The sequence below is a fragment of the Magallana gigas genome, chromosome 2 (assembly GCF_963853765.1).
Source record: "Magallana gigas chromosome 2, xbMagGiga1.1, whole genome shotgun sequence".
NCBI classification, from domain to species: domain Eukaryota; kingdom Metazoa; phylum Mollusca; class Bivalvia; order Ostreida; family Ostreidae; genus Magallana; species Magallana gigas.
This window is the reverse complement of record NC_088854.1, coordinates 35,110,939-35,136,473: the sequence shown is the minus strand read 5'-3', so window position 1 is coordinate 35,136,473 and position 25,535 is coordinate 35,110,939. Positions and strand designations below refer to the sequence as shown.

Below are 25,535 nucleotides of genomic sequence, written 5' to 3'. Positions count from 1 at the left end.
ATCGGAACACCATATATAGATATATGTAAATGTAATTGTTAAGATGACAACCAAACCCCGATGCAATACGTCAATATCTTGTTATAACGGAAGGATTTTTATTTTCTAAGATATACCCCTTCTTTCACATAAGTTTATTTGAATATGAATTATAATTTCTGTTACTTTCTCTAAACTGCAGCAGTAAAAATTACAATACAGTAAGACACGCTTATAACGAAGTCCCAGGGACGGCCAATTCGTTATAAGCGTAATTCGTTATATCCGTCAAGTTTACAACATGAAATAGAGACTTGGGGAATGAAATTCACTTCGCTGTAAGCACCAATTCATTATAAGCGTGTTCGCTATAACCGTGTTTTACTGTAGTGTAAAGACTATTTCACAAATAATCAAAAAATATACTGAAAACTTTAATCTACAAGGGGGTCTTTATTCTACAGGGGTCACTTTTCTTCATGTGGAGTGTGCTCATTTTTATGAAAATGATACTTCTTCAGGCAAAGGGGTCATTTTTCTACGTAGAATAATGACCGGGGGTCATTTTTCTGCGTAGAATAATGACCCCCCGGTCATTATTCTACGCAGAAAAATGACCCCCGGTCATTATTCTACGGGGGTCATTATTCTTCATTACACCGGCCTTTAACTTTTTTTTACTATACACCTATCTCGTATCGAGTGCACAGCAAGCTACTGACTATTTAAAGTAAAGCAGAATACAATCATAAAATTATATTTCATATATATACGGCTATCTGGTTACATACGTCCCCCTAACAAAAAAAATATCCCCGAGGGAGATTTCTTTCGCCAAGTGCCTGGTGTGAGAAATAACCTTTCAAACTCCTCTAGGTTAGATGACCTTCCGGGTGACACACCGGTCAGAACATCTATGTTAAGAGGTCGAATGAAATGACCAATTTCCTATACCAGCTTGAGACACAGTAATAGTATGTCAACAAATATGTATACTTCACACATGACAATATATAATTGTTTAGTTTTTCATGCAAAAGTTAGTAATAATCAATATACTTTTAACAACAATAATATTCAACACATGTAAAGTCCATTATTTAATCATGTTAATTCAAGCATAAGCGTCGCTGGAATTAATAATACATAAGCACATATAAAGGTTACACAGTCCAGCGTATATTAAAGTTACACTAACGTTATTGGTTCTCACAATTGCATCCATTTCGAATAATCGGAACGATAACCAAGAAAACGTTGCGTAATTCGGAGTCGATGAATTCCATCTGAAGTTCACAGCTCATCACATTTAATTTCAAATATAACATTTTATAATTATTTCATAAACACCAACGGCACTTCCTGCGCGGATGGCGAGTTTGCTCCTCGCGGAACATCGACTGCGTTCTTCTATTTCTTAGACATCAACGCCCTTTCTGCAAGGTATTCGCGTGCCAAGTCCGGGTCTGGTCCATAGCGTTCAGGCCTCGGCTAATCGGAGTTCCTATTCTCTCCGGTAAACTGGTATGCTAATTCTTCAGTGATTGGTTCCATATCGTGAGCGTCTGCAATTGATCGTCGTGGTTTTCCATGTCGGCGAGGTTTCTTTGAGGTTGTAGTGTCCATTACTAGGGATTTCTTTTCAATAGTCTCTTGAGAATTTCGTTGATCAGGATTCACATCAGATAAATTGTTTCTGCCAAAACTTTCCTCATCCTTGTCACCACCCTTTTTTCGACAACCGACCAGCAACCACGGCACAGATATTTTGATAGTTTTACGTTTCATGATACAAATTCCAAATATGACCATTATTGCCAAAATTAAAAATACATCAAACCAAAGACTTCCCAGTTCCCACCCAAGTAATGATTCCATAGGTTGTAGTTCATTGTCTACTGGCAATTCCGCCATTATTGTGTCCATAGGGAAAACTTTAATATCCTTTAATTTATCGGGAATCTTGATGCGTCCCATCCCCGGAAATTTGATGTTAAGAGGATCCCAAAGTGTGTATGTGTTTATTCCATCAATAGAATTTTGAAAAGAGTCATATTAAATTGACTTTCTCGATTATAGTAAGGAGGAAGTAATAATGAACCATGAAAACAAGAACATCCTTGTCCAAACTCAAGATGTTGATAGTAACATATTAACAATTATAATTAATTAACCAGTAATTTTAAGTTTCTTACAACAAGTCGGTTTCAATGTTTCTTTACTTAGTCACGGGTTCCGATATTTCGAATATGTGTAATCTCCTTGACTCCGCCTTTACAAATTTCAAGGTGGTACGTCAGCGTTTACTATTCAGCGGTATTTCATTATCAGTCAAAATGTCAAAGGGATCACACTATTGTACCTAATCAAAAGCGAGCAATACATACAAAGCAAGTTTACTTATTATTATTTATATTTACAACACATTATACAATTGTTTTTATCACATTGGTTATCATAGCAAGACAATTTTCTACATGCTGTTGTTTACTAACAGCTATATTCTTACGAGGTTTTGGGATTGGTTTACGCGGTTTGGGGATTGGTTTACGGGTGAAGCTTAGACCTACTTTAGAATTTATTTCACCAATTTCCATATCCTTGTGTAAGGGTTTATCTGGGGTATCTAAGGGTACCTCATAATTTTGATCATGATATGCACTTTGTCCTGACTCGGGTTCTCATCCGATACCGACTCAACAGTCTAGAGCGACTCTTCGAACAAGAACGAACTTTTTGTAACTTATAAGTATTGGAGAGATACATCTTTGGTGAAAATATTATGTTTGTTCAAGCAGTCGCTCAATGTGTCTTTAAAGAAAATCTGCTTCTAAACAAGCCGTTTTATGCTAAAAATGAAAAAAAAAATGGCGGGAAAAGGTAAACTTTATGATGTCAAATTTTTAAATTGTGTGCACTAAAATCAAAATGAAAACTATGAAAATAGTTCAAATGTATATTTGTACAAAAAAAACCCCAAAGAGTTACGGTAAAATGACAACGTTCATTTAAGGGGGCCATTTTAGGCTCAAACCATATATATAGTCCTTTGGTCAGTCATTCTGGTTAAGAAGTCGAACATGTTTAAAGTTTACAGACAGTCTACAAAAGGTGATAAGAAAAGTTCACTTGAACTTTTAGCGCAGGTTAGCTTATTTAAGAATTTATTATGAATGAAAGCTTAACATATCATTTGTGTGTATTTCACATTCTCAAAAAAAAGAAGAGCTTTTACAGATATCAGAAAGGATAAAACAATATAAATAAAATATATGTATTACAAAATTTATTCTGAAATCTGGATAGAATACATGCATTCAAAAATAAATTATGTTAAGCGAGCTCTACCGGCAAGGCGTGTGTGAATAGAAAATTCGGACTAGTTGCACATTCATTCAACGTTTTTTTCGGACCAATAATGCATTGTTTTAATCGTCCCAGTAGTTCCCTGTAATCATGGAAATTTTCACCACTTCACACTCTCACGAGAATCAGCAAGACAATAAAAACAATAACGATGTATACGACATACAGTCAATGGTACCTCTAAAGTTCACCTCATTACACTATCAATCAAAGATAATCGAGTGACGTCACAAAGGTTTACACATTGATCCGATATATTTTTTTCGGCGTCAGTAAATGACCCACAATTCATAGTACCAATGGTTTCCAACCTCAAGTTCTCGCGAGAATCAAAGTACATATAAATGTGTAATTTTAAGAACATCATGCTTTTTAATTAAATACAACAGTATACTTCGCGTACTTTTATTTCTCAGGGGAGTTTTAATTTACAAAGTCAGACGACACTTAACCAACGTGAACGCTGACGTCACGAAATAACTCTAACTAAAGTTATTGTAAATCTGCTGAGATTCCTCTCAAAATCTTGCAAAGCTAAAGAATGAGGACATTTCTTCAGATGTAGGAAACATTTGTAACTTCCACTCACTTGGATGAATGCTAACATTTATTTTATTCACTATAATTACGGTAACCCTCATCCAAAAAATATTTACAAGCAAAAAAGAAAAAAAATGATAATTCTCAAATTTACGAAAGAAAATTCTAAGCTTTCAGTTCAATGGGTTTTTTTATTTTGACTTCCATTTATTACATGGAGGGGGCAACTCCATGATAAGTCGATTTTCTATGTGTAAATTGAAAGAAAAATAAATATTTTTTTTAACATTTGGGGGGGGGGGGCTCTATATGATAAGTCAATTTTTGTTTTTAAGTTTAAAGAAAAATTGTCGACTGCAAAAAAAGGGGATGGACTGACGTATGTTACAATCACTTTAAAAGAGGAGATAGTGTGCAATGAACATTTATATTAAATTTTTTATTATTCAACAACATTGTATCTGAGATTGAACTATTGTTATACTTATATATAAATAAATAACAAATCTTATAAACTATGAATAATGTAAATTTACTGAAAAAAAATAAGTTTGTTTTATTTTCTTTTGCAATCAAATTTGTTTACGTTGATAATTTTATTTTTATTGATACATCATAATTCATTGTTTGTACATATGCTGCGCTCGCCCCAACGGTCGCACTGTAAAACACATTATTCAAAAGCAAATAAAGCAGCATATTCAGCATGCGAAATTATATCACTACGTTCTTAATAATCAGGCATGAAATGCCAAAGGCGTTAATTGGCTGATGGTAAGCAGCATGAGCGTCGATCTTGAGTCTGAGATATGCAATCACACAAAACTCTAACAAATGCCATACGAACCCATGATATCAAAGGCAGCTCCTTTTACTTCATAGTTATAGAAATTATACACACGGAAACACAGATAAAAATGCAAACACACACATATAATACAATAATTAAACAAATGATACATTAAAGTAAATATAAGATAAATGTGTATGGCAAACAAAAATGTAGGGTAGGAAGCAAAGTCGAACTTCTGACTTGTAAGGTCTGCTTATTTGCAATTTTTAAAGCTACGCTAAAGCTATCTAAAACATTGCTCTAGGCAAGCTTATCACTTTTAAATTCACCAGTTTTGAAATGAAGATTTAATACTTAATAATTCTGCATCTTTGGGTTAAATTCAAACCAATTGGCTAGAACACTTAATAGATAATCACTCAACCAAACTGGCAAATAAATGTAGATAAATGGAATGAACTCTGCAAGAAATCCGCTATAATAACGACTTTTTGGCTTGCTTGACAGTAGAGCATCTTCAATTTTGTAGCAAATGTCTGAAAACTCTGCACTAAGGAAAAAATCCCGATCTAGAAAGAAATATTAAAAAAATATTATATAATATTGCTTATCAATACAGTACCGTCAACGCGGATCCCGTATTTTACCGCGTGGATATAGCTATTATTTCAAAAATATTTAATCATTTTTAAAATAAAAACTACATGAAGGAGAGGTTAAAACCATAAAATAATAATTTTCGATTTTTCGACTCGGAACATTTTTAATTCATATCAGTTTGTAGCTCGTTTTACGACAGTATATTGATGCCCAAGATAGTTAACCCAGCCCGTGACAGGCCCATGCTACACGTAAAACGTTTACCTACGGTCTACGGCATGATATGAAAATTCTACTCAATTTACTACTAGTAATTTTTTTTATGTGCTCTTAAATACTGGTAAACCCTACATTACTATTACTGTTGAATAGAACCGGAAGCACATTTGCAGCTCTGTTCTGCTGCTACCTTGATAAAGAAAAACTATGGCTTGTGTGAAGATAAAGTTATACTGATTATAAACATGAAAATGTGAGACTGCATAAATTTAGTAAATTATCAACAATGCAATAGAAGGTGGGGCCCCAAAAATAACCCACTAGAGGAACACTGAACTGCATGAGAAGTGTCCCTCGCCCCACCCAAAAATGTGCTTCGTTTAACAGTGAAGATTCTAGTAGAGAAGCAAAATTTAAAGCAGAAATCAGTCTATACCAACTTATGAAAACAATTCCTAAGAACATTTAGAATAGTGGTTACCTAAATTTACAGAAAAAGAGATTAAATAACATGTGTTAATTTTGACATGCATGCTCACTGTGAAATGAAATACATTGTTATTGCCTGTGGATAACCCATTTCAATGTTAAGAATCCTAAAGTTTATTAAAGCTGACATGAATTCATAAATACGCATTATTTCCCTTTTATCTCCGACTACCGCCATATCAGTTGTCGATTTATATTGCTCTGCTCATCGCTACACACCCCCTATATAAGGCCGAGAGCACGACTCATGCTTCACCGCATTCACGTATTTCATTTACCCGAACACGTTACTTTGGACGAAAAGACGCGTAGAAACACGTTTGGAACAAAAATAATATGACAACCACTTCACTGGCAAGGCATATCCAATGAATGACGAAACAAGACAGACTGAAATCCAGCCACAGATGCTTATAAAATCCTTGATAAGTGTAGACCTTTTTCCTGTGTATATTATAACATCGCACATGCGCAAACTACACACTGTGGCAGATCGAACAATGTCAATGATCGCATGGATTTTAGAAATGGAGCGTTTTAGTAGGAACGGGTGGAAACGATATTACGTTGTTACTTTCTTGGATTTACTATCATTTAGCTACTGTGTTGGATGTACTACCGCCAGGGTTTTAAAATGATGCAGACGTTATGCATTCTGTATGAACGATACACGTGTTCGATGTGCATGCGAAGTAAGGCAGCACTATCTGTGCAAAATATTACGGATACCTTGGAAATTCTTTCAAAGAATAAATATATTTTGTATTTTATTGATTGTTGTTTTCTTTATTATTTATTACAAACATTTTACTACATTGTGTAGTCCATGCATTTAGAAGTCCGTGCAACCTGAATGCCTCGATCAGAAAGCAACCGACCGTAACTTTCTCAACCGGTATATATACCCAAGTGACAGTAGAGGAGCGATCAAAATTAATATGGCGACCAAATGCTTTTATGAATTCATGTCAGCTTTAATTAAGTCATATTTGGAATGCATCCAAATGTAAAATGTACATGTTTAGACTGAAACAATTGCTGTAACAATGCAAAACAGGCCCCTAAATGTCTATTGATATAAACATGTGAACATCCATGTACACTCGCCTTGTCAAACGTAGGTGCCACCTCAGTCAGTCACCTCTAAAGCAATGCTAATTAAGTGATCATGAAATATGTCAGTTCTTTAAAAGCTGAAGGTAAACAATTGTTTTAACTGAAAAATATTGTTTACACATTTCTTGCCAAAAAGAAAATTAAAAACAAGTGAACACACCTACATCTTGATGTTAAATACCTTGTAACACCCCATTACACATCTTACAACTTAATCCTAAATACTTTTTCGAATACGTGGGTGCCACCTCAGATAGTCATCCCTTAATATTAAAATTAAACCTGGAACATGATTATCTCCATCATAAGACTCGTTAAATATAACATGAAAAGTATAACTATCAAGATGATAAATCATCAACTCCAAACACTTAGGGTCTCATGCCCTATATTGCAAACATCCATTACTTCAATACAATGTACCTCTTCCCACATTACTCTAATAAAACAAAAGGAAATTGCAAGATTTCAACATCAAGAAAGTACAGAGCCTTCAACAATGTATACTGCCTCAGTCAGTTATCCATTATCACTAGACCCTATATGACAGATATCCTAAATGTGTTAATCTTGAAAAACATGAAAATATGAGATATAAACCTCATACAGACACCTGAATGTTAAAAAAGACTCAAATACCTAGCCAGTAATATTGGATACCGCCTCAGCCAGTCATTCATTATTACTGGACCTTATATAACAAATGTCCCATAACATTATTGTGATATAGAAACTATAATGTTGGAAACAAGGACACTCTGATGTATCTCTGAAATGACTCGGAGTGCCATCTTCCCATAACTCTTATTTGTGAATCTGAGAAGCCCTGTAGATGAGCCTGAGTTGCCGCTCCTATTCTGAAACTGTGTGCTTTGAATTCATGACTGTCCAACTTTAAGAACTTCAGAGCCGATTTCAGCACCTTGCAGAATTCTGAACGGGATATAGGCCTTTCTCATCCATAGCAAAACAGAGGTCCATCCTCCACACCTCTCACTTTGAGATAATTCTTCATGATTTGCACGGGACAAAACCAGCATCATCGAGAGTAGCATAATGGACTTTTGTAAAGACTTCTGGTATAAAATTATTAATAGAATTGTTTTCAGGAAAAGATAAATAGTGTATGAGCCTAAACTGAACCTCTTCTTTTCTGGAACAATACCAATAGGGTAAATTTGAAGATTACTAGCATCAAAACGGAGTGTAACAAAAGGTCTCACTATTCTGTGAGCCTCGAGCTCTTTTTATAGCTTTTTGTTCACAATAACAGGGTTCTGCAAAGCCGACAAAAGATTTTTAGATGACTTGAATTGTCTTGGTCCCTCATAATGCAATTCAAACCCGTATGAAAAACCTGCCACCAGATAATCTGTCATAGCGGTATCATAGCCCTTTAAAAAATACTTCAAAACTTTAGGTCTTACTGGAGTAACAATTTCATTGTTGTTTTGTTGCTCCCAAAGAGGAGTTGACACTTTGGTTCTTAAGGGCTGTTTGGGTTCTGAATTTTGTTTTAGGGTGGTTTTTCTAACATTCTGTGCAGATGTGCTGAAATTTGCAGTGCTCAAGCTTGCTTCCCCCTCTCTCTATTGTAAGACCAGCAAATTCCTCTTGGTAATTGGTTTGTAAAAGGTGATCTTTGTCCATGCCTTGTTCGAAAGGAATGAAAGGACTGCTTGTTTTCTTGTCTGGGTCTCTGGGCCTGCAGCATGAACTCTACATCAATTTTACCCCATGGAGTACCCCTAATCTGTCTATCCATTCTTATTTGCTTATCATATGTTTGCCATGACACATTTCCCGATGCAGCCATGTCAGGTACTGTCTCTGCATGTTTTATGAGATTCGGTGTTGCATTTGGAAATTTCTCAGCATATATGGCGACAAAACGCAAGGAAGCTGTCGTCTATTGAAAAATGGAGTTAATAGACTGTTTGGCTTTTTCGGTACCACCGATATGTTGTTATTCTTCTTGAGTTTAAATGTATAGTTGCTACTGTCTGGACCAGGAACCAAGTTATTAGAGAGCAGTACCGCGAGATCAATAAACTTATCCTCCCATATTTTCTGTTTCAACTTCTGAGGAACCATAGCCGAAATAGGGGTTGACCAAGTAAAAGTATCAATTGGCTCACTAATAGCATACTCATCATTTGACCTCTCTATCTCTTTAAATGTAATCTCTGAATCAGACTCACCATCCAAACCCTGGGGGGTCTCGCTCCTGTCTGGAATGGCGGGGGCAGCTCTGTCCTCTAATACTTCCAACACCGCCTGTGTCACTCTCTCTTCCAATGTTTCCTCCTGATGATCAGAACTCTGATCTTTTTTGGACTTTGCTCCTTTTCTTTCCGCCGAACCAGCTCTTTTTTCTTTTCACACCAACTTTTGGTCTAGGCATCATGCTGTAAAAAACTGTACCCTACAGCAGAAGTTTTCTATGACTTAATGTAACTAACCCTTATTCTTGATACATGAAACATGAACATGAACTTTATTTATTTTACAACGATTGATAAACAAGTTCTTCAACTTATATTAATATCTCTCGTTGGCACGGATGTTAGTGCGAGGGGGTCATTGGTGTGGGAAGAAGCCGGAGTACCCGGAGAGAACCCATGTGTCCAAATGGGCGGCCGCCATACCATATCGCATACAACCACTGTCCATCACGGGGAGCGAACTCGGGTCGCAGCGGTGAAAAAGCGAGTGCATTGTCCACTACGCTACCTGGACTCCTTTATTGCCTAATCAATAACAGTAAATTTCTACAGGATCTAAAACTCACAATAAACAAATACCCCTCTTGAAATTTATCCCAAACCCCAGTGAGTCCTTCCAATGGTAGAACATAGATTAAAATTTATGGATTTATTAGTGCCTTTTCATGCCTTTTAAAGCAATATGAGCTGTATTTTTTAGAATTTTATTTTGCTGCTAAAACCTGCTAGTATGATAAGTCTGCATATAACTTAAACTTTTATGATAAATAAGATTTGAAAACATCATTAATTTTTGTCAAAGGAAATATTTCTCTTCAAAGGAATATATAACAAATCAATTTTTGTACAGGACGACAATAATTCAATTTTGCTCCAAACAAGGCTTCTTAACGGCCTTTTCCACAAAAATGTGGCTAACAAATATTTAAAAACCATGATATTTTTGTCATTTTAGTAGAAAAGATCATTTTAGTAAAAAAAAAAAATTCAACATGAAAAATGCAGCTCATATTGCTTTAACCATTGGAATCACACCTTTCAAACCTAAATTTCATATAACATCAAACATTTTATGTCATTCATAAATGACTTAAACCATTGAAAATGTAATGTAAGTACAAAAATAATGACATGAAGTGCATGTACATTGGCTCCATTAAACCCAAGTTTCTGACCTACATCCAAAGCACAAATATGCTAAGCCAGATATGCCATTAACACATATCCCATGATTCAAAATAATGGTTACCATACATAGATATTTAATCAAACTTTTAGAAATTGATAACACACAATTATACCATACATGTAGACCTAGCAGCTTACCAAAAAGAGCTTATAATTTAAACCTAACAATACATCTTTGTTCACAAAGCTAACCAAACTTGGACTGCAAACTCAATATGCATGCAAAGTATGTATAACTCACCCCACATTAAGGTAACCACCTAACACTCAACAATGTAGAAGCTATTTATCTAAACACCTCATATACTAGTCTCACTGCATATGATAACTGATCACTAAGCCACAGGGTGACCAATAAGTAAACACATATCATAACACCACCCCATGGATATGACAACATTGGTAAACCGCCAAACATAATCCAACTAAACAGGGTATTACAACGTAGCACCCAACCATAAAGGGGCTCCTTGGTAAGCCATATATCATAATCCAACCATACTGGATATGACAACATAGCACCCAACCATAAGGGGGCTAAATGGTTCCAGAAGATCCAAGCATGCTGGACATAACGACGTAGCACCCAACCATAAAGAGACTCTTTGGAAAGCCATACACATGTATATCATAATCCAACCAGACTGGATATGACATCATAGCACCCAACCATATAGGGGCTAAACGGCTACCATATGATCCAAGCATGACGGATATTACATAACATAGCACCCAACAAACTAGGGGCTATTTGGTTTACCAAGTATCATAGTCCAACCATGGGGGATATCACCATATCACACCCAATATTATAGGAGCTAAACCGTTCATCATATATTTTAGTACATACAGATACTGGCCAAAACAACTATCCTACACTCAAGCCTATGGCAATGGACCATGCAAAACACCTGAGTCCTAGCGATAGTAAAAAGTTTGTATCAACAACATGAACAATATGATTAAAGTCACTACAATTTAACCCTACTCGGCATGATACGTATGTTCAGTGCATGTTGTATTAGAACAAACTGCGAATATCAACTATAAATCTAAACTTATATATTTGAACCCTTTAAGTTTGTGACATTTTACATGTATATACTATTTTTCGCCAGCTATAGACACTGAGCTTTCATTGTCCACAAGCTAATGAAGCTATAGACTATTAAGTCCTGAAACCAATGATGCTCTGACACTGTTGTAATACTTAGGGTAGCCCTGAGTCTCATTCAAATGCACACCATCCTCACAAAAAACCTTAGCTTTATTTTCAGGTGACCAAATGCCATCTGACTCCTATTTGAAGACGACGTGAAGCACACCTTGTACACAAGCCCCCCCCCCTCTCTCTCTCTCTCTCTCTCTCTCTCTCTCTCTCTCTCTCTCTCTCTCTCTCTCTCTCTCTCTCTCTCTCTCTCTCTCTCTAATGTTTTAGTTGAGTGGGAAAAATAGTTATGAAAGAGTAAGTATGTTTTGTTAAGATACTATGTATAGCCTATGAACTTTCACCTAATTATGAACCCATAAGGACTATTCAAACCTTGTAGTCCACTTTTACTATTCCAGTTGATAGCGCACTGTCGCTATAGCAGGATTATCAGATTTCTGACCCTTATTTATATTTTTTTTTATATATCTATATGAAATTGGAGACGAATACCACTTTATCCTTATATATTTATTGCTAATATATTGTACAAGCACTTAATCAAAAACTACTTCTGATTTATAAGCCATCAGTTTTTGACTAGTCAAACTTAACCCTCTTCATAAAACGTATATAGTCCATTCTTAACCGTAAACATTTAAACATCTGTGTAACTATCTTCGAGAAGCGTATATATATAATACAGAAAAACAAAACTTATTTTGTATGGGAAAGTATCATTCATTATTATTTACGAAACACTCCAGGCCAAGAATATTGACATGATTTGAATCACTTTACAACGTTAATCATTGAACCGGGGTGCTTTTTGCTCCATTAAAAATTGAGACCAAAAGTCATAAAATTTTAACCCGGTCACATTTTTCAAAAGCTTGGTAAAATAAACGAACTTAATCCTGATAACCTCAAAATCAAGCATATACTGAACATGTTGTCAGCTAATTAAATTGTGTTTTTGCAATTTGCTTAAAACGTCTAACCTTTCCCCATAAACGTTAACTAACATTAATAAAAATGAAAATTAATAATTTAGGAGTATAAAAATTTATAAAATCGGGAATGCTTACACAAGTATGATAGTCTGTTCGTCTTAAAGATTACATGATATAGCCTTCATACATGAATAAAGGCCATGCCAGTCCACTCCTCTAAAGAAATAATATAGTCGAATTGCATCTTTTGAATTGATTGAGTTGTTGTAAATATTTACATTACATGTCTTGAATTTTGTATTCACATGTACACACAACACACTTTTCACAGTTTGACTCTACAGTTACTGAAAAAAAAACCCCAAACGTATTTCTAACCTAGGTATAACTGTGCATTATATATATATTATTATGTATTAAATAATTTCATGATTTATGAAATTCATAATTTGGGACTATAATTTTGGTTTTTGATAACATTTTCAGAGTTGATTTTTTTTTTACAGATGTCTCTTTATTATGCAATATAAATACGAAGATAACATTTTCAGAGTTGATTTTTTTTTTACAGATGTCTCTTTATTATGCAATATAAATGCGACGTACAAATGTCCTTTTTTGGTGTTACCTGGGTAAATTAGTCTTTTCAAAAAAAAAAACGCAAAGGTGCTTCCCCTAAAAAAACATTGGCCTGACACGCTAATCCATTGTATATATGTAATTGATTTACTTTGAGCTGTTACTGACCAATGTTTAATCACATCGATGCCCAAGTGATTATGTAATAATATTTAGTTCCTTTTGTTAGTTTGTCTTTTTTTTGTTAAGAAGGCCGCAAGGCCTGAGGTCAAGCACAGGTGTACCTATTATCTCAATTATCGTGACTATCTTTTTAAGGTCACGTGATTGCTCATTTTAAATAATCTTCTTTATTAGGAAAATTTTTACAACTTTGTTTCGGTAAATCAACCAATCCTAAATCCAAAGAAAGGAGATATAAGTATAATAATTGTTATCAGATGTTTTATTTAGGATGGCGTCGATGGAAGTGACCAAGCTTGGGCGCATTTCCACCGACAAACCTGCGTCTTTGGATTCCAGGATTTTAGCCAATCAGAATTTAGGATTGGTTGATTTACCGAAACAAAGTTGTAAAAAACCAAAATTATAGTCCCAAATTATGAATTTCATAAATCATGAAATTATTTGATACATTCTTTTCCTTCTTATTGCAGACACCACTTTTAGATCGAATGAATATATGACATAAAATTTTGATCATACGTAAATAAAATACATGCACATTTGGTTGTTTGAAAAATTAGAGACTATCTATAATCTTAAAATTCGAGCAGAGACATACAAAAGTCATGTATAAACAGTATAATCGTCCCTGATTCGAGTCTGTAATATATATATGTTTAATTATATCCAAGAAAGAAAAAAATTAATATTATCCATCAGATAAACGACAGGCGTATCGATTTTCTCGGCAGGCGTATGCATTCTGCGTAAGACTTATCTACATACTCGATTTTTACCAATTTTGTGTTAATTAATGAATTTAAAGTCAACTTTTCATTTCTGTTATCATTTATTTAGCTAAGTAAAATGAAACATCCAAGGAAAAATTAAAATAATCCATCAAATAAACGACAGGCGTCAACATTATTTCGGCGTGTGATTTCTTCGTAAGATCTCTCTGCTTGCCCGATTTTAAGGGTGTTGTTTACTCAGGGTTTGAGTTCTCAAATTCGGATTGTTATAAAGTTCAATGTAATGAGTAAAATTTGTTCTAAACAAACAAAGTATTAATAAAATGAACTATTATTGACAAAACATTTGATATTTTTACTTTATTATGCAATTAGGCTCAAACAAAAATAGACTTTTAGCCAAACAGAGGAAATTCGGACTAAATTTTGCAGATTTTGTTTTCCGCTAAAACATTTTTGGCAGTACTCTAATATTGAAAGTTAAGATTTTATATTTTAGTCAATATAATTTTTCATATTTTCTGCTGGTTTTACCTCACTTATTCATTAAAATAATTGTATGGCACGAATTGCAAAAATATTACAAAATGCTTAAAAACGATAAAAGACACCATGTCTCAAAATTTTGATCATTTACCTCATATAAATTTTATGCCAACAGAATAAGGTCAATATAAGTAGTTCAATGCTATAAATGTTTTTGTATTATCATCATTCAATTTTTTGTAAACTTAGATCAAAAATGGGTAGGAATTTGAAAACTTTTAGAGGAAATTCGGACTGAAATTTTTTTTCAAATTGTAGCTGAAATCTTAATGTTTTGTACCTTTTTAGTGCCACTGCCATTCATAAAATGTATTACACTTTTTAAAGTGCTTTATTATTTGAAATATATTTACAATTAAGAAAATTTCAATTGTAGTGTAAAATTTTATGGGATTTTTCTTGATTTTTCAAAAAATATTCAATGGCCATTTACTCAAAAAGTAGGTCATTGACCTACTTTTTTGAAAGTTAAAAATAACACTACAATCAAAGGTCTATAACATACAATAGGTGGGGTTTCATTATCATCAGTGGATTTTTTTTTCATTCTGAGTAAACGTCATCCTTAACTAATTTCGTTTTAAATGATAAATATAAAGCCAACTTTTTATTTCTATTACTGTAATCATTAATCAGTAATAGAAAACACACGGGAGGGGGTGGTTTACCTCATTCGGAGTTAGATACCTTGTGTTATTATTATACTATAGGGTAAATTTTTTTCTCAGAAACAAGGGCCTGTGTTATTATTATACTATAGGGTAATTTTTTTTCTCAGAAACAAGTGCCTGTGTATGAGGCACGTGAATAATCCCTGTCATGATAAGTGACCACCAGGAATTCTACTCGTATATCAAGCAATTTAACTAACAGTAAAAATAAGTAATTGTTTCATTCATTGTACATTGATAACTGTATTAACATGTTTGTCGTTCCCACGTATACGATAAGTTTACTTCGCACAGCTGACATTTTACGTTTTTTGAATCTTCAGTTCTTTTAAAATATTTCCAGACCTTTGAAGTCGGTGGCGGCATGTTAAGTCTGTTCAATTTCTCTACTGTGTGCTATCTAATTTATATAATAGACTATATAAACGATGTTCATTGAAAACAAATCATTACGTTAAGCCAAAAATAAGGGTAGAAGACAGCCAAAGGTGAGAAAAGCTAGGTAACAGGTGCTTGGTCACGATAATTACTATATAAACACTGCCACAGGCGATAACGGTCATTTAGCATATTACGAGGCGTAGGAAATCCTAATTACTGTATGTACAAGTGCAATGGACATTTTAAGTTTTAAAACCGATGTTTTAATGCATTATTAAATAAACTTAGAAAAATATACATCCGAGTAACCGAGTACTGATTTTAGTATTCGATACTCGGACGTTCGATCGAGTACCCGGTTAACCGGGTACTCGTTGACATCCCTACTAAAAGCATTTCATCAATTTAATTTACCCGGTATGCAGTTTTCGTAAATTAAATAGAAAAGTTTCAAAACTTCTTCAAGACTAAAGAAAAAAAAAAGAAAAAAAAAAGAAAGAAAGAAAAAAAGCATACTTATCAATTTAAATGGATTGTAAAAAAAAATCTTTAAGTATCTAAATGAAGAAGCATTGATGAATGATTTTAAACACATTCTATAAATATAACATTTTTAAAATGCATACCGTATTTTATTCTAGATAGTTCCATCAAATAAAAAGATAAGTACGTGTAGCTGTCAATCATTTTTTGGTCGAGTTAGATAACTCGCGTTTCAGTCCGATACTTTTCTAATTGTGTAGACCTCGACGATGTTGATTTGTTGGACAACTCTACCACTGGGGTACGCAGTTTTTTTTAAAATTGAGACACCTGTTCTAAACCGCGTTGCAATATGGACAGGAGGGGTGCGCAGAAAATACGGGAACCGCGTTGACGGTACTGTATTTCTCTTTTGATACTGTCGATATATATATATATATATATTTTGGGCTTGTATTGCAGGTGTCACTACAGTATTTCACTGAAGGTTCACGTCAAAACATGGCTGAGGCAAAATAATTCCCGAGTTTTCCTTTGAATTTTGGGCGTTTCAGCTCGAGACAGGAGCTGATTTTTTTATGAGATGAAAAACAGTGTGTAAGAGGTCTAACTATCCCAGTTTTGTAATAATGCGAGGTCATTTGAATTTTTGATGCGTGTTTTTTCCGAGGGGGATGAAAAGGCCCGGGCTTGATTTTCAGGCACATGTGTAACTTCGAGGTAAGCAAAGTCTCCCGCCTTGTGTATTTTACTAGAAAATTGTAAATGAAGCGTTGTTTAAAAAGGTGTGAAGAGGATTTTTTATCCAGAAGTTCGTTTTGAAATTTTAATCTGTATGTAAAGTTGTGCAATTTTGGTAAGAATATATAGTAAAATTTAATACTGTAGTGCAACCTTTAGCACTTTTAAAAAAATTCCTCTCAAAATAGTTTTCGTTCAATAAATATAGGGGATGGCAATTGCTCACCAGTTAACCGATTCATCGGTCGGAACGATGGTAACCGGTTACGAGTACAAAATTTGTAATCAGTAAATCGTATTTAAAAAATGGACACATTTTTTTTAAAGAGACAGTACAGCTGAAAACAAATGACTTTAATTTTGTGTGAATGACTTCAGATTTACCCATTGTATCGTTAGGAAATAAGAAATAACGTTGATTGTAATAGTTGAAATGCATAAAAATCTCTTTCGCATACCTAATTAGCGTAATTATGTGCTTCCGGAAATTTAAGGGTCGTACAAACCAGAATAATCTTTTATCGTTTATTTCTACCACATGGACTTTGATTGACAGTAATTGACACGTGCAGAAAAACTACAAGATCTTCGTCCGACTACGGTCATCAAGGTATATGAGGTTAAAGGGACTCTCTAAACGGAACACATAATCAATTTCTCAATAATTTATTGATGGTTTACCAATTTCGGTTCATTTTAAGGTCAGACGACACGTTCCTTGATTTCATATAACTTTTTCCAGGAATTTGTTAATGGTCTACAACTACTATGACAAGCTTTCTTGCAAAATTTTAGGGTACCTTACCAGGCATTTCTGCAAAATACTTGAGTATGCAATTTCCTATATGATCTTTTTGATAATACACTTGAATGGCTTTATATAAAAATAAATTAAAAAAACAGCACAGCGAAATTTACTATATTGGAACTCTATCTCGGCCGGGGCAGGGCTTTGAACTCACGACCTCAAGAATCTATACGCATCTGGCAGTGAGCGGCCACGGTTCTAACCACTCGGCCATCCTGACATATAACCATCTACAAGTAAATTTTAATCATTTTAATAATAATAATAAAACTGATATTTTTTATTGGAACTCTTTATTACGAGGAAATACAAAAAAGATGCTCGAGGAACGTGTCGTCTGACCTTAAAAAACAGACATAAATACATCTGTATGTCAAATAATCCCTCAAGGGGCCTCATTTACAAAAATGAATTTAGATTGTAGTAACTCCTATGATAAACACGCAAAATACATGCTTACAAAGTAATAATTGTAGTTATTTTAAATACTTTGAACAAGTATAACCTGGGAGAAGTAGAAATGACATATTTTCTCAACAAACATGTCCAGGGGAATCTTCGCGAACCCTGCATATGTTTTGTTTACAGTAAATACGCATGCGAATTAGTATAGAAGGCTGAACCCCGGAACAAGAGAAAATATCTTAATGAAGAAGGTAATTAATTAGAAACAATAAGAAAATCTAATCCTAAAGTATTTTTTTCGAAATTTAGTAGGAGAAAAGTTAACAAAGTAAATGTTTCACTTGTGGATTTACACATTTCAAATCCCTTGCTTGTATTAATCATACAGCTGTGGGAAATGACATGGTCGAAGTTGAAAAAGAGGTAATTTTTTAAGAATTAGAAAGTGACATATCTTTAAATGAAATTGAAGATGCTTTAAAGACTTTAAAACCAGGTAAAAGTCATGGACTGGATGGTATAATTAATGAATATTTCATTGAATTCAAGGACATTTTGGTACCTTTTGTACACACAATTTTTAACGCTATGTTTACAACAGGTCATTTTCCACACATACTGTGTGAGTCTCTTATTGTACCAATATATAAAAGGGTGGGACAACTGATCCATTAATTAGTTGTATGTCAAAACTTTTTACTTCAATTTTGAATAAGAGATTTATGTCATGGGCCGAGAGAAATGATGTTATCACAGACGCAGTTCGGGTTTAGACCATTTCATAGTACTGTTGATGCCATTTTTTACGAAAGCCGAGAAGGATCATTCGAGATTCGAGATTCGAAATACGAGATTCGAAATACGAGATTCGAGATTCGAAATTCGAGATTCAATATCTAAATTAACCAATCAAATCAAGGATCTGAAAATATGTATCCTAGCGACATCAAACTGTTCTAAATAAAAATCATACGTACATGCTCTTATATACCCTAAATGCTATGTTCACTTCTCCCTACCTAAGTAAATAATTATTTGTATTTACTTTTACACAGAATATCTAAGTAGACTAGTAAAAATGCAGTGTGTTTCGCGGATCTAAGTGATTTTGTTTGCCCTGGTGCATTTCCACCTGATGCGTTTGAACCCTAAGGTATTTCACCACCAGTAATAGTTTAAAACCCGGGTTTATTCACCCCCTTTGTGTAAAAATGCGGTTATGGTAGAGAACTTCATAAGCGTAGCTAATTTTTTCTGTAGGGGGTCCTAGGCCAATTTTAAAAAATTTTACTATGTAAATTTAATAAGCTCCAATTTTCCCGAGGAGGGGGTCCAGATCCCCTGACCCCCTCCTTTCTAGATCCCCGCATGAAGATTAGTACATGTATCTAAATAATCTAAATATAAATAATCTGTCCTGTTTCACTAATAAATATAAGCATTACTTATCGTTTTTATGTATGCATACAGTGATACACTAGTACTATGATTATAAACAAATCATTGAGATATTATCACATCATACGGAATTATTAATAAATACAATTTTTTTCTTTTTCCTCAGTAAACAACTTATTATGAGTCTTACTTTTGGAATCGTTTTCAATATAGAAGGATAACTACTCTCTACAATTAAAGGTAGGGATGATAGGGTGCCAATTTGTTCACATTGCCGATTTCTTGTGCAGAGAGCAGTAAAACCTTTTATTTGATTGTGCATGAATATTTCAAAATTAATTGTTGTACATATATTTTGTTATAATTCATTCATTGATATATCAACAAGAAAGAATAAAAGCATATGTTTCACAGCCAAGTTAAGTTTCTCTGTAGTTTCCTACCCTCTACCCCCACCGCACCAAAATTGACAATAATTACATATAAGTCATACAAATGTTTACTTTTTTTGTAAGTAAATCTCTAAAGATGTAAATAAGCACTGCAAACAAAGATGTGTGTATTTAATATACTACTACATTACACTTAGCCAGATAAAATGTGATCAGGATGAAGCTACAAGGGGTGAGTGGTGCAAATTTACCAATTTGTCGCCATACACACAGAACACCAAATAAAGAAACTGTGAGTGGTGTGTGGAATGCATAAAAGATGGCGGCAAATTATCTCAAATAATCAGTGCAAAAACCCACAAATAGGCTGTTATTTGTTACATATCCTGCAAAAACATTGATTAAAAATGTTATCGTCCCATATCATAGCCGATTAAGTTAATGTGTACATATGGTCAACGTACATGTAATTCTAATATACAAGAAGGCGGACGTATCAGGCGGGGATCCAGAAAATTAAATTTCAAAAATGATCGGTTGAATTACATTAAATGCTTTGAAAATTGTTTTAAACTATCGCACGGGTCAAAATGCGTGATAGAAGCTATGTACAGTGTAATTGGAAATTTTCATTTTATATCAATATGTAGTATTACCTATTATAACAAATGAGAGTATAGCACAACTGCCACAAGCAATACATGTCCTTTACCGGCACCACCTCCCTCCCCTTAAAAAATGAAACAATTGCCGTTTTATTTGCTAAAATGTGTGTGGTTCAAGATTTTTCTAAAGGACATACCCGATTAGAATTGAAAAAGAGTCGTACGTTTAAAACTAATTTTGTCAAAATTTTTAGATTTATTTGGTTATAGTTTGGTCCATTTGGGTAAATATATGCACCAGCGCAGCTCTAATTTATATATAATCAGGCCATAAATTCAAAATATTTTCAAAAATTAATAGCTTTAAATCCAGTGGATGAAAGAAAAGGAAAGTAAGTCGAACTCGATGAGTGCTAATACCTGTGTTGAATAAATGGTACAGTAGGATATGCGCAAAAAAGTCCCGTCTACTCTTTCCTACCCTATAATTATTGGAATATTAAATCCGATTATAAGAGTCAAATTAAAAATCAAGTACGGATATGTACCTGTTTATCAAAAGTAAAACTACTCATAATTTATCTACAGTGCATCGTTATGGAGCTACACAGAAAGTTTTATATTAATTTGCCGAGCCAAATAAAAAAAAACATGGAAAACGAAGAGAAAACAAAGTGGGGACAGAATAACTGACAAATTAATTAGGACTATATAGCCCCCCCCCCCTCTTGAAATGTATATACTGAAAACAGATTATTGGCGTACAACATCCGCACACAATTTAAAGAAAATTTCATGTTTTTTTTTATCATTTTCGCTAGCTTATGTAAGACATCACAAATACCCCAAACCCCCTCACGGAAAAGGAAATGCTAGGTGATGAGAGAGAGAGAGAGAGAGAGAGAGAGAGAGAGAGAGAGAGTCGATGTAAATCACAGGTGCGCTAACACCGTTAAAATTAAAGCTTGCTAGTTGGTCTGCCCTACCCTAGCTACCTCCTCTCTATTCTCGTTTTAGAGGCTTAATTATTGTCTATATATGCTTGAAACAAATCAAATCAATTTCAAATTCTAAATCAAACTGAATTTGACACTACAAAACTCTCTCTGTGTCTGTCTGTCTGTCTGTCTCTCTCTCTCTCTTTCTCTCTCTCTCTCTCTCTCTCTCTCTCTCTCATTCATATCGACAATGGCATTGCCATACCCTACAATACACTATTCTTATCTGGATTTTTGTCTTTGAGGTTGTAAACCATAATATCTTCTATGGTTTAAAACTTTATCATAACCTATATTTTGACATGTCGATTATTTCATTGAGTTTCGTTTCATAGCTAAAACATTTAGATTAAACAGATCTTTCTTCGCGAGCCGATTTTTACACAGATGGAGCGAATACACTTCGGGTTAAAATTGCTCGGGGGGAAATACATACAGGGCAAACAAAACCACTTAGATTCGCAAAGCCAACAGTGTTATTTCTAATTTAATGGTTTATACTGTGTGGGGTTAATTCATCAATGTTAATTTAACCATTTTATAACCACTATATAAGAGCTATTAAGACATTTATTTGTAGGAAAGAGCATGTACGAATGATCTTTATTTAGAACAGTTTGATGTTGCTAGGATACAGGTTTCGGATCCATGATTTGATATTGATATTAGATATTGAATCTCGAATTTCGAATCTCGAATCTCGTATTTCGAATCTCGTATTTCGAATCTCGAATCTCGAATGATCCTTCTCGGCTTTCGTAATTTTTGCATTACAAACAATCGTGAACAAATATCTCTCGAAAAAATGTAGATTGTTTTGCGGCTTCGTAGATTTCAAGCGTGCCTTTGACACAGTGGATAGGGTTAAAATGTGGAATAAAATTTCAATGTATGGAATCAGAGGTAAACCTCTGAGGATTTTACGTTCACTTTATAATAATATTAAGTCTTGTGTTTTATTAGATGGTAAGTTATCAGATTTTTTTGTGAATAATCTTGGTGTTTTACAAGGGGAAATAATTTCCCCTCTCCTTTTTACCCTCTATGTCAATGATTGCGAAATGGAATTTTTAAGCAATGGAAATACTCCAATTGAATTACAAGAGCTATCCTTATTTTTACTGATGTACGCAGACGACATGGTTATTTTTTCTCAGTCTGCTGCTGTCAATGTTGAATACTTTATAAAATTATACAGAGAAATGGTCGTTAACGTTTAATGTAAACAAAACAAAAATAATGGTTTTCAGAAATGGGGAAGTTTTACGAACAGAAGATGTGTGGCTTTATAAGTGTAAACAAATTGAAGTAGTGAACAGTTTTTGTTATCTCGGACTTTTGTTGAATTACAATGGCAAATTTCATGTTACGCAAAAACAATTGTCATTACAATGTATGAAGGCGCTTTTTGCACTGAAATGAAAATGTTGTAATATGAGTCTTAATTTTACTACGCTTTTTGTCCCTTTTTGACACTTATGTAGGAAGCATTGCTTACTACGGTTGTGAAGTCTGGGGCTTTCATTCATCCCCAGATATAGAAAAAAATCATCTTAATTATTGGAAAAACATACTTAATGTTAAAAGGGGCACATCTAATGCAGTTATTTATTGTGAATTGGGCAGAATGCCTCTGCATATGTATCAGAAAAATACGTATTTTAAGATACTGGATGAAACTTTTATCATCAAAAAACTGCATTATGAATTCATGTTATGTTAATATGTATAATGAAACTTTAGGTAAAAACAAATGTAAAAACTGGGCTGCAGAGATCAAGAACATGTTAACAAGTATTGGGCTAATGAACTTATGGGAAAACCAATTTTTTGAAAAGCCAGAAATTATTTTAACAATCGCCAAGCAACGTATTTTTGATAACGTTAAACAGTCTCTACTAGCTGACATAAATGCCTCTTCGAAATGTACAATCTATAAATATTTAGTTGATCATTGTACCTTGCAGTCATATCTAACAAAAAGAATTCCTTTACAATATAAGAAACTTATATGTAATATAAGATTATCATCCCATTGTCTTACCATCGAAACTGGCAGATATAACAATGTTTCATTACAAAGACGTTTATGTCCTCTATGTGCTTTAGATATAGAAGATGAATATCATTTTATTTTGAAATGTCCCTATTACTGTAACTTAAGAGAAAAATTCCTTAAGAAGTTTTATTATATTAAACCATCTGTCTTTAAATTATTTCTATTATTGTCAACACAAAATGTAAAAGATTTGTGCAATTTAGGTAAATATATTAAGAATGCTTTTGTAATCAGAAAACTTCATGTATAAACTTACCTTTTTCAAGTGACCAGTATATGTATTGTAACATGTGTATATTAATTGTATATGTCTATGAGCTGTACATCTGTTGACCAATAAACAATACAATACAATACGTTGCGATGTAAATATTTGATAGGTTAAAGGTAATCATTAATTTTAATGGAATAATTAGATTTATTTCATGGAGATATTTGTAATTTTCTGAAAGTTTATACATTAATGAGTAGTCCAAAATACCGAACCCGATCGGAAATAGCAGCAACAAGAACGAAGAACGTTCATAATTCAACATTTTCAAACATCGTTAAGAGCTTTAATTTAGGGATAATTGGTTTCTTCATATCTTGTATACCGGAGGTAAAGGTGCTAATATTTGTTTGAACACCTCAAAATTGTCAAAAAAAAAATTAAAGCGAAATAATCGTTAAACTATGTAACAGCGTTACAAGACAAACTGAACAAACTGGAAAGTGGAGTGTCGAAATGTTAAAATTTAAAAAAAAAAAAAAAAAATCAAAACGGTGATCTTCTCTAAGGGTGGTCTTAAAATAGGAATATTTCTAAATTTCGCTGGTCTAGCAAGAAAATATTTATGATTTGATGCAAGCAATTGATTATATTTAAGCAAAAAATGAATGTGAATCGATGAGTAAATCTGTTTTGTTTCATGTAACACACTTATAAAAACAAATATTGTGGATAAGCGATTTTTTGTTCAATGGCCAGTAGTATGAAAACACTGTCAAAACATCATATTTACTGGCAGAAATTTGTGTTTTCCTTCATTTTCATCTTATTTGACAATGTTTATCACTAGTTTGCAAATTTATTTAAATCATGATTTCGGGGTGTGGCGGGAACCACACAGGTATTTATATTTTTACACAAGAATTAAATGAGGGAAATAAGATTATATTACACAGTTGGGGAAGGGGTTCAATTTTATACATAGGAAGATACAGGGGATTGTTAAAAAAACAACTTATTACACTGTTACATATGTATTCTTACTTTTTTGTTTGAATTTGATATAAAAACATTCTTGTCCATAGTCTTTTTTGACGATCGGTGAAGCCTTGTTCCACCATCTGTTTCCTGTGGCTATCATGTCGTATGACATTATTCCTAAAAATGTAATTAAGTCAGCTCTTTGAAAAGCAGAAAATGTCTAGTATATATGGATAAATTAAATAATATGGTGCAATATTAGTTTTAATCAATATAAAATCGTTGACATTTATATTTGCTTTTTGAAACTGCTTTCAAATACATTGTAAAGCTCATTAATTCTCAAAATTTATTCAATTACCTATTGTTTTATCAATTTTAGCAATTAGCAGGGGTAAAAGGTTTTTGGCATGTCCATTAGTCATTCAGTCCGTCAAACCTCTTGTCTTTTGACAGGGTAACTCCTCTAAAACAGCTGCACATGAATTTGTGAAACTTTGTAGAAAAATAGGACAAAATATGTATATTTCCATAGAACTAGAAAATTCTGATTTGGAAATTAAGAATTAACTTAGAAATTTAGCTAATAGTATTATAAATAAAGTACTGAACAGTCTGTTTGCCAAACTCCTCTAAAACTGATGCAGATTTTTTTTAGGAAACTTTGTACGTAAGAAAAAAACAATGTTGCTGTGCACTGAAATAGGAAATTATTATTGAATCAATTATTTTTTCTGAAATT

At 33.6% G+C, this 25,535-nt stretch overlaps 1 protein-coding gene across 2 annotated transcripts in view; it reads right to left on the bottom strand.

Annotated features, from left to right (window-relative positions):
- Positions 1 to 1,723: 1,723 nt before the first annotated feature.
- LOC105320727 (estradiol 17-beta-dehydrogenase 2) overlaps positions 1,724 to 25,535 on the bottom strand; it is an 80,235-nt gene continuing 56,423 nt past the window's right edge. Inside the window, exons 6-7 of one of the 2 annotated variants that reach the window (XM_034445893.2) lie at positions 24,857 to 24,970; positions 1,724 to 5,247 (exon numbers count right to left, since the gene is read on the bottom strand). In XM_034445893.2, coding sequence (XP_034301784.2) covers positions 5,033 to 5,247; positions 24,857 to 24,970 — 329 coding nt within the window. In that variant the 3' untranslated portion in view covers positions 1,724 to 5,032. Of the gene's footprint in view, positions 5,248 to 17,075; positions 17,975 to 24,856; positions 24,971 to 25,535 lie in introns of those variants that run through there. The other variant, XM_066076342.1, reaches the window with a different exon arrangement.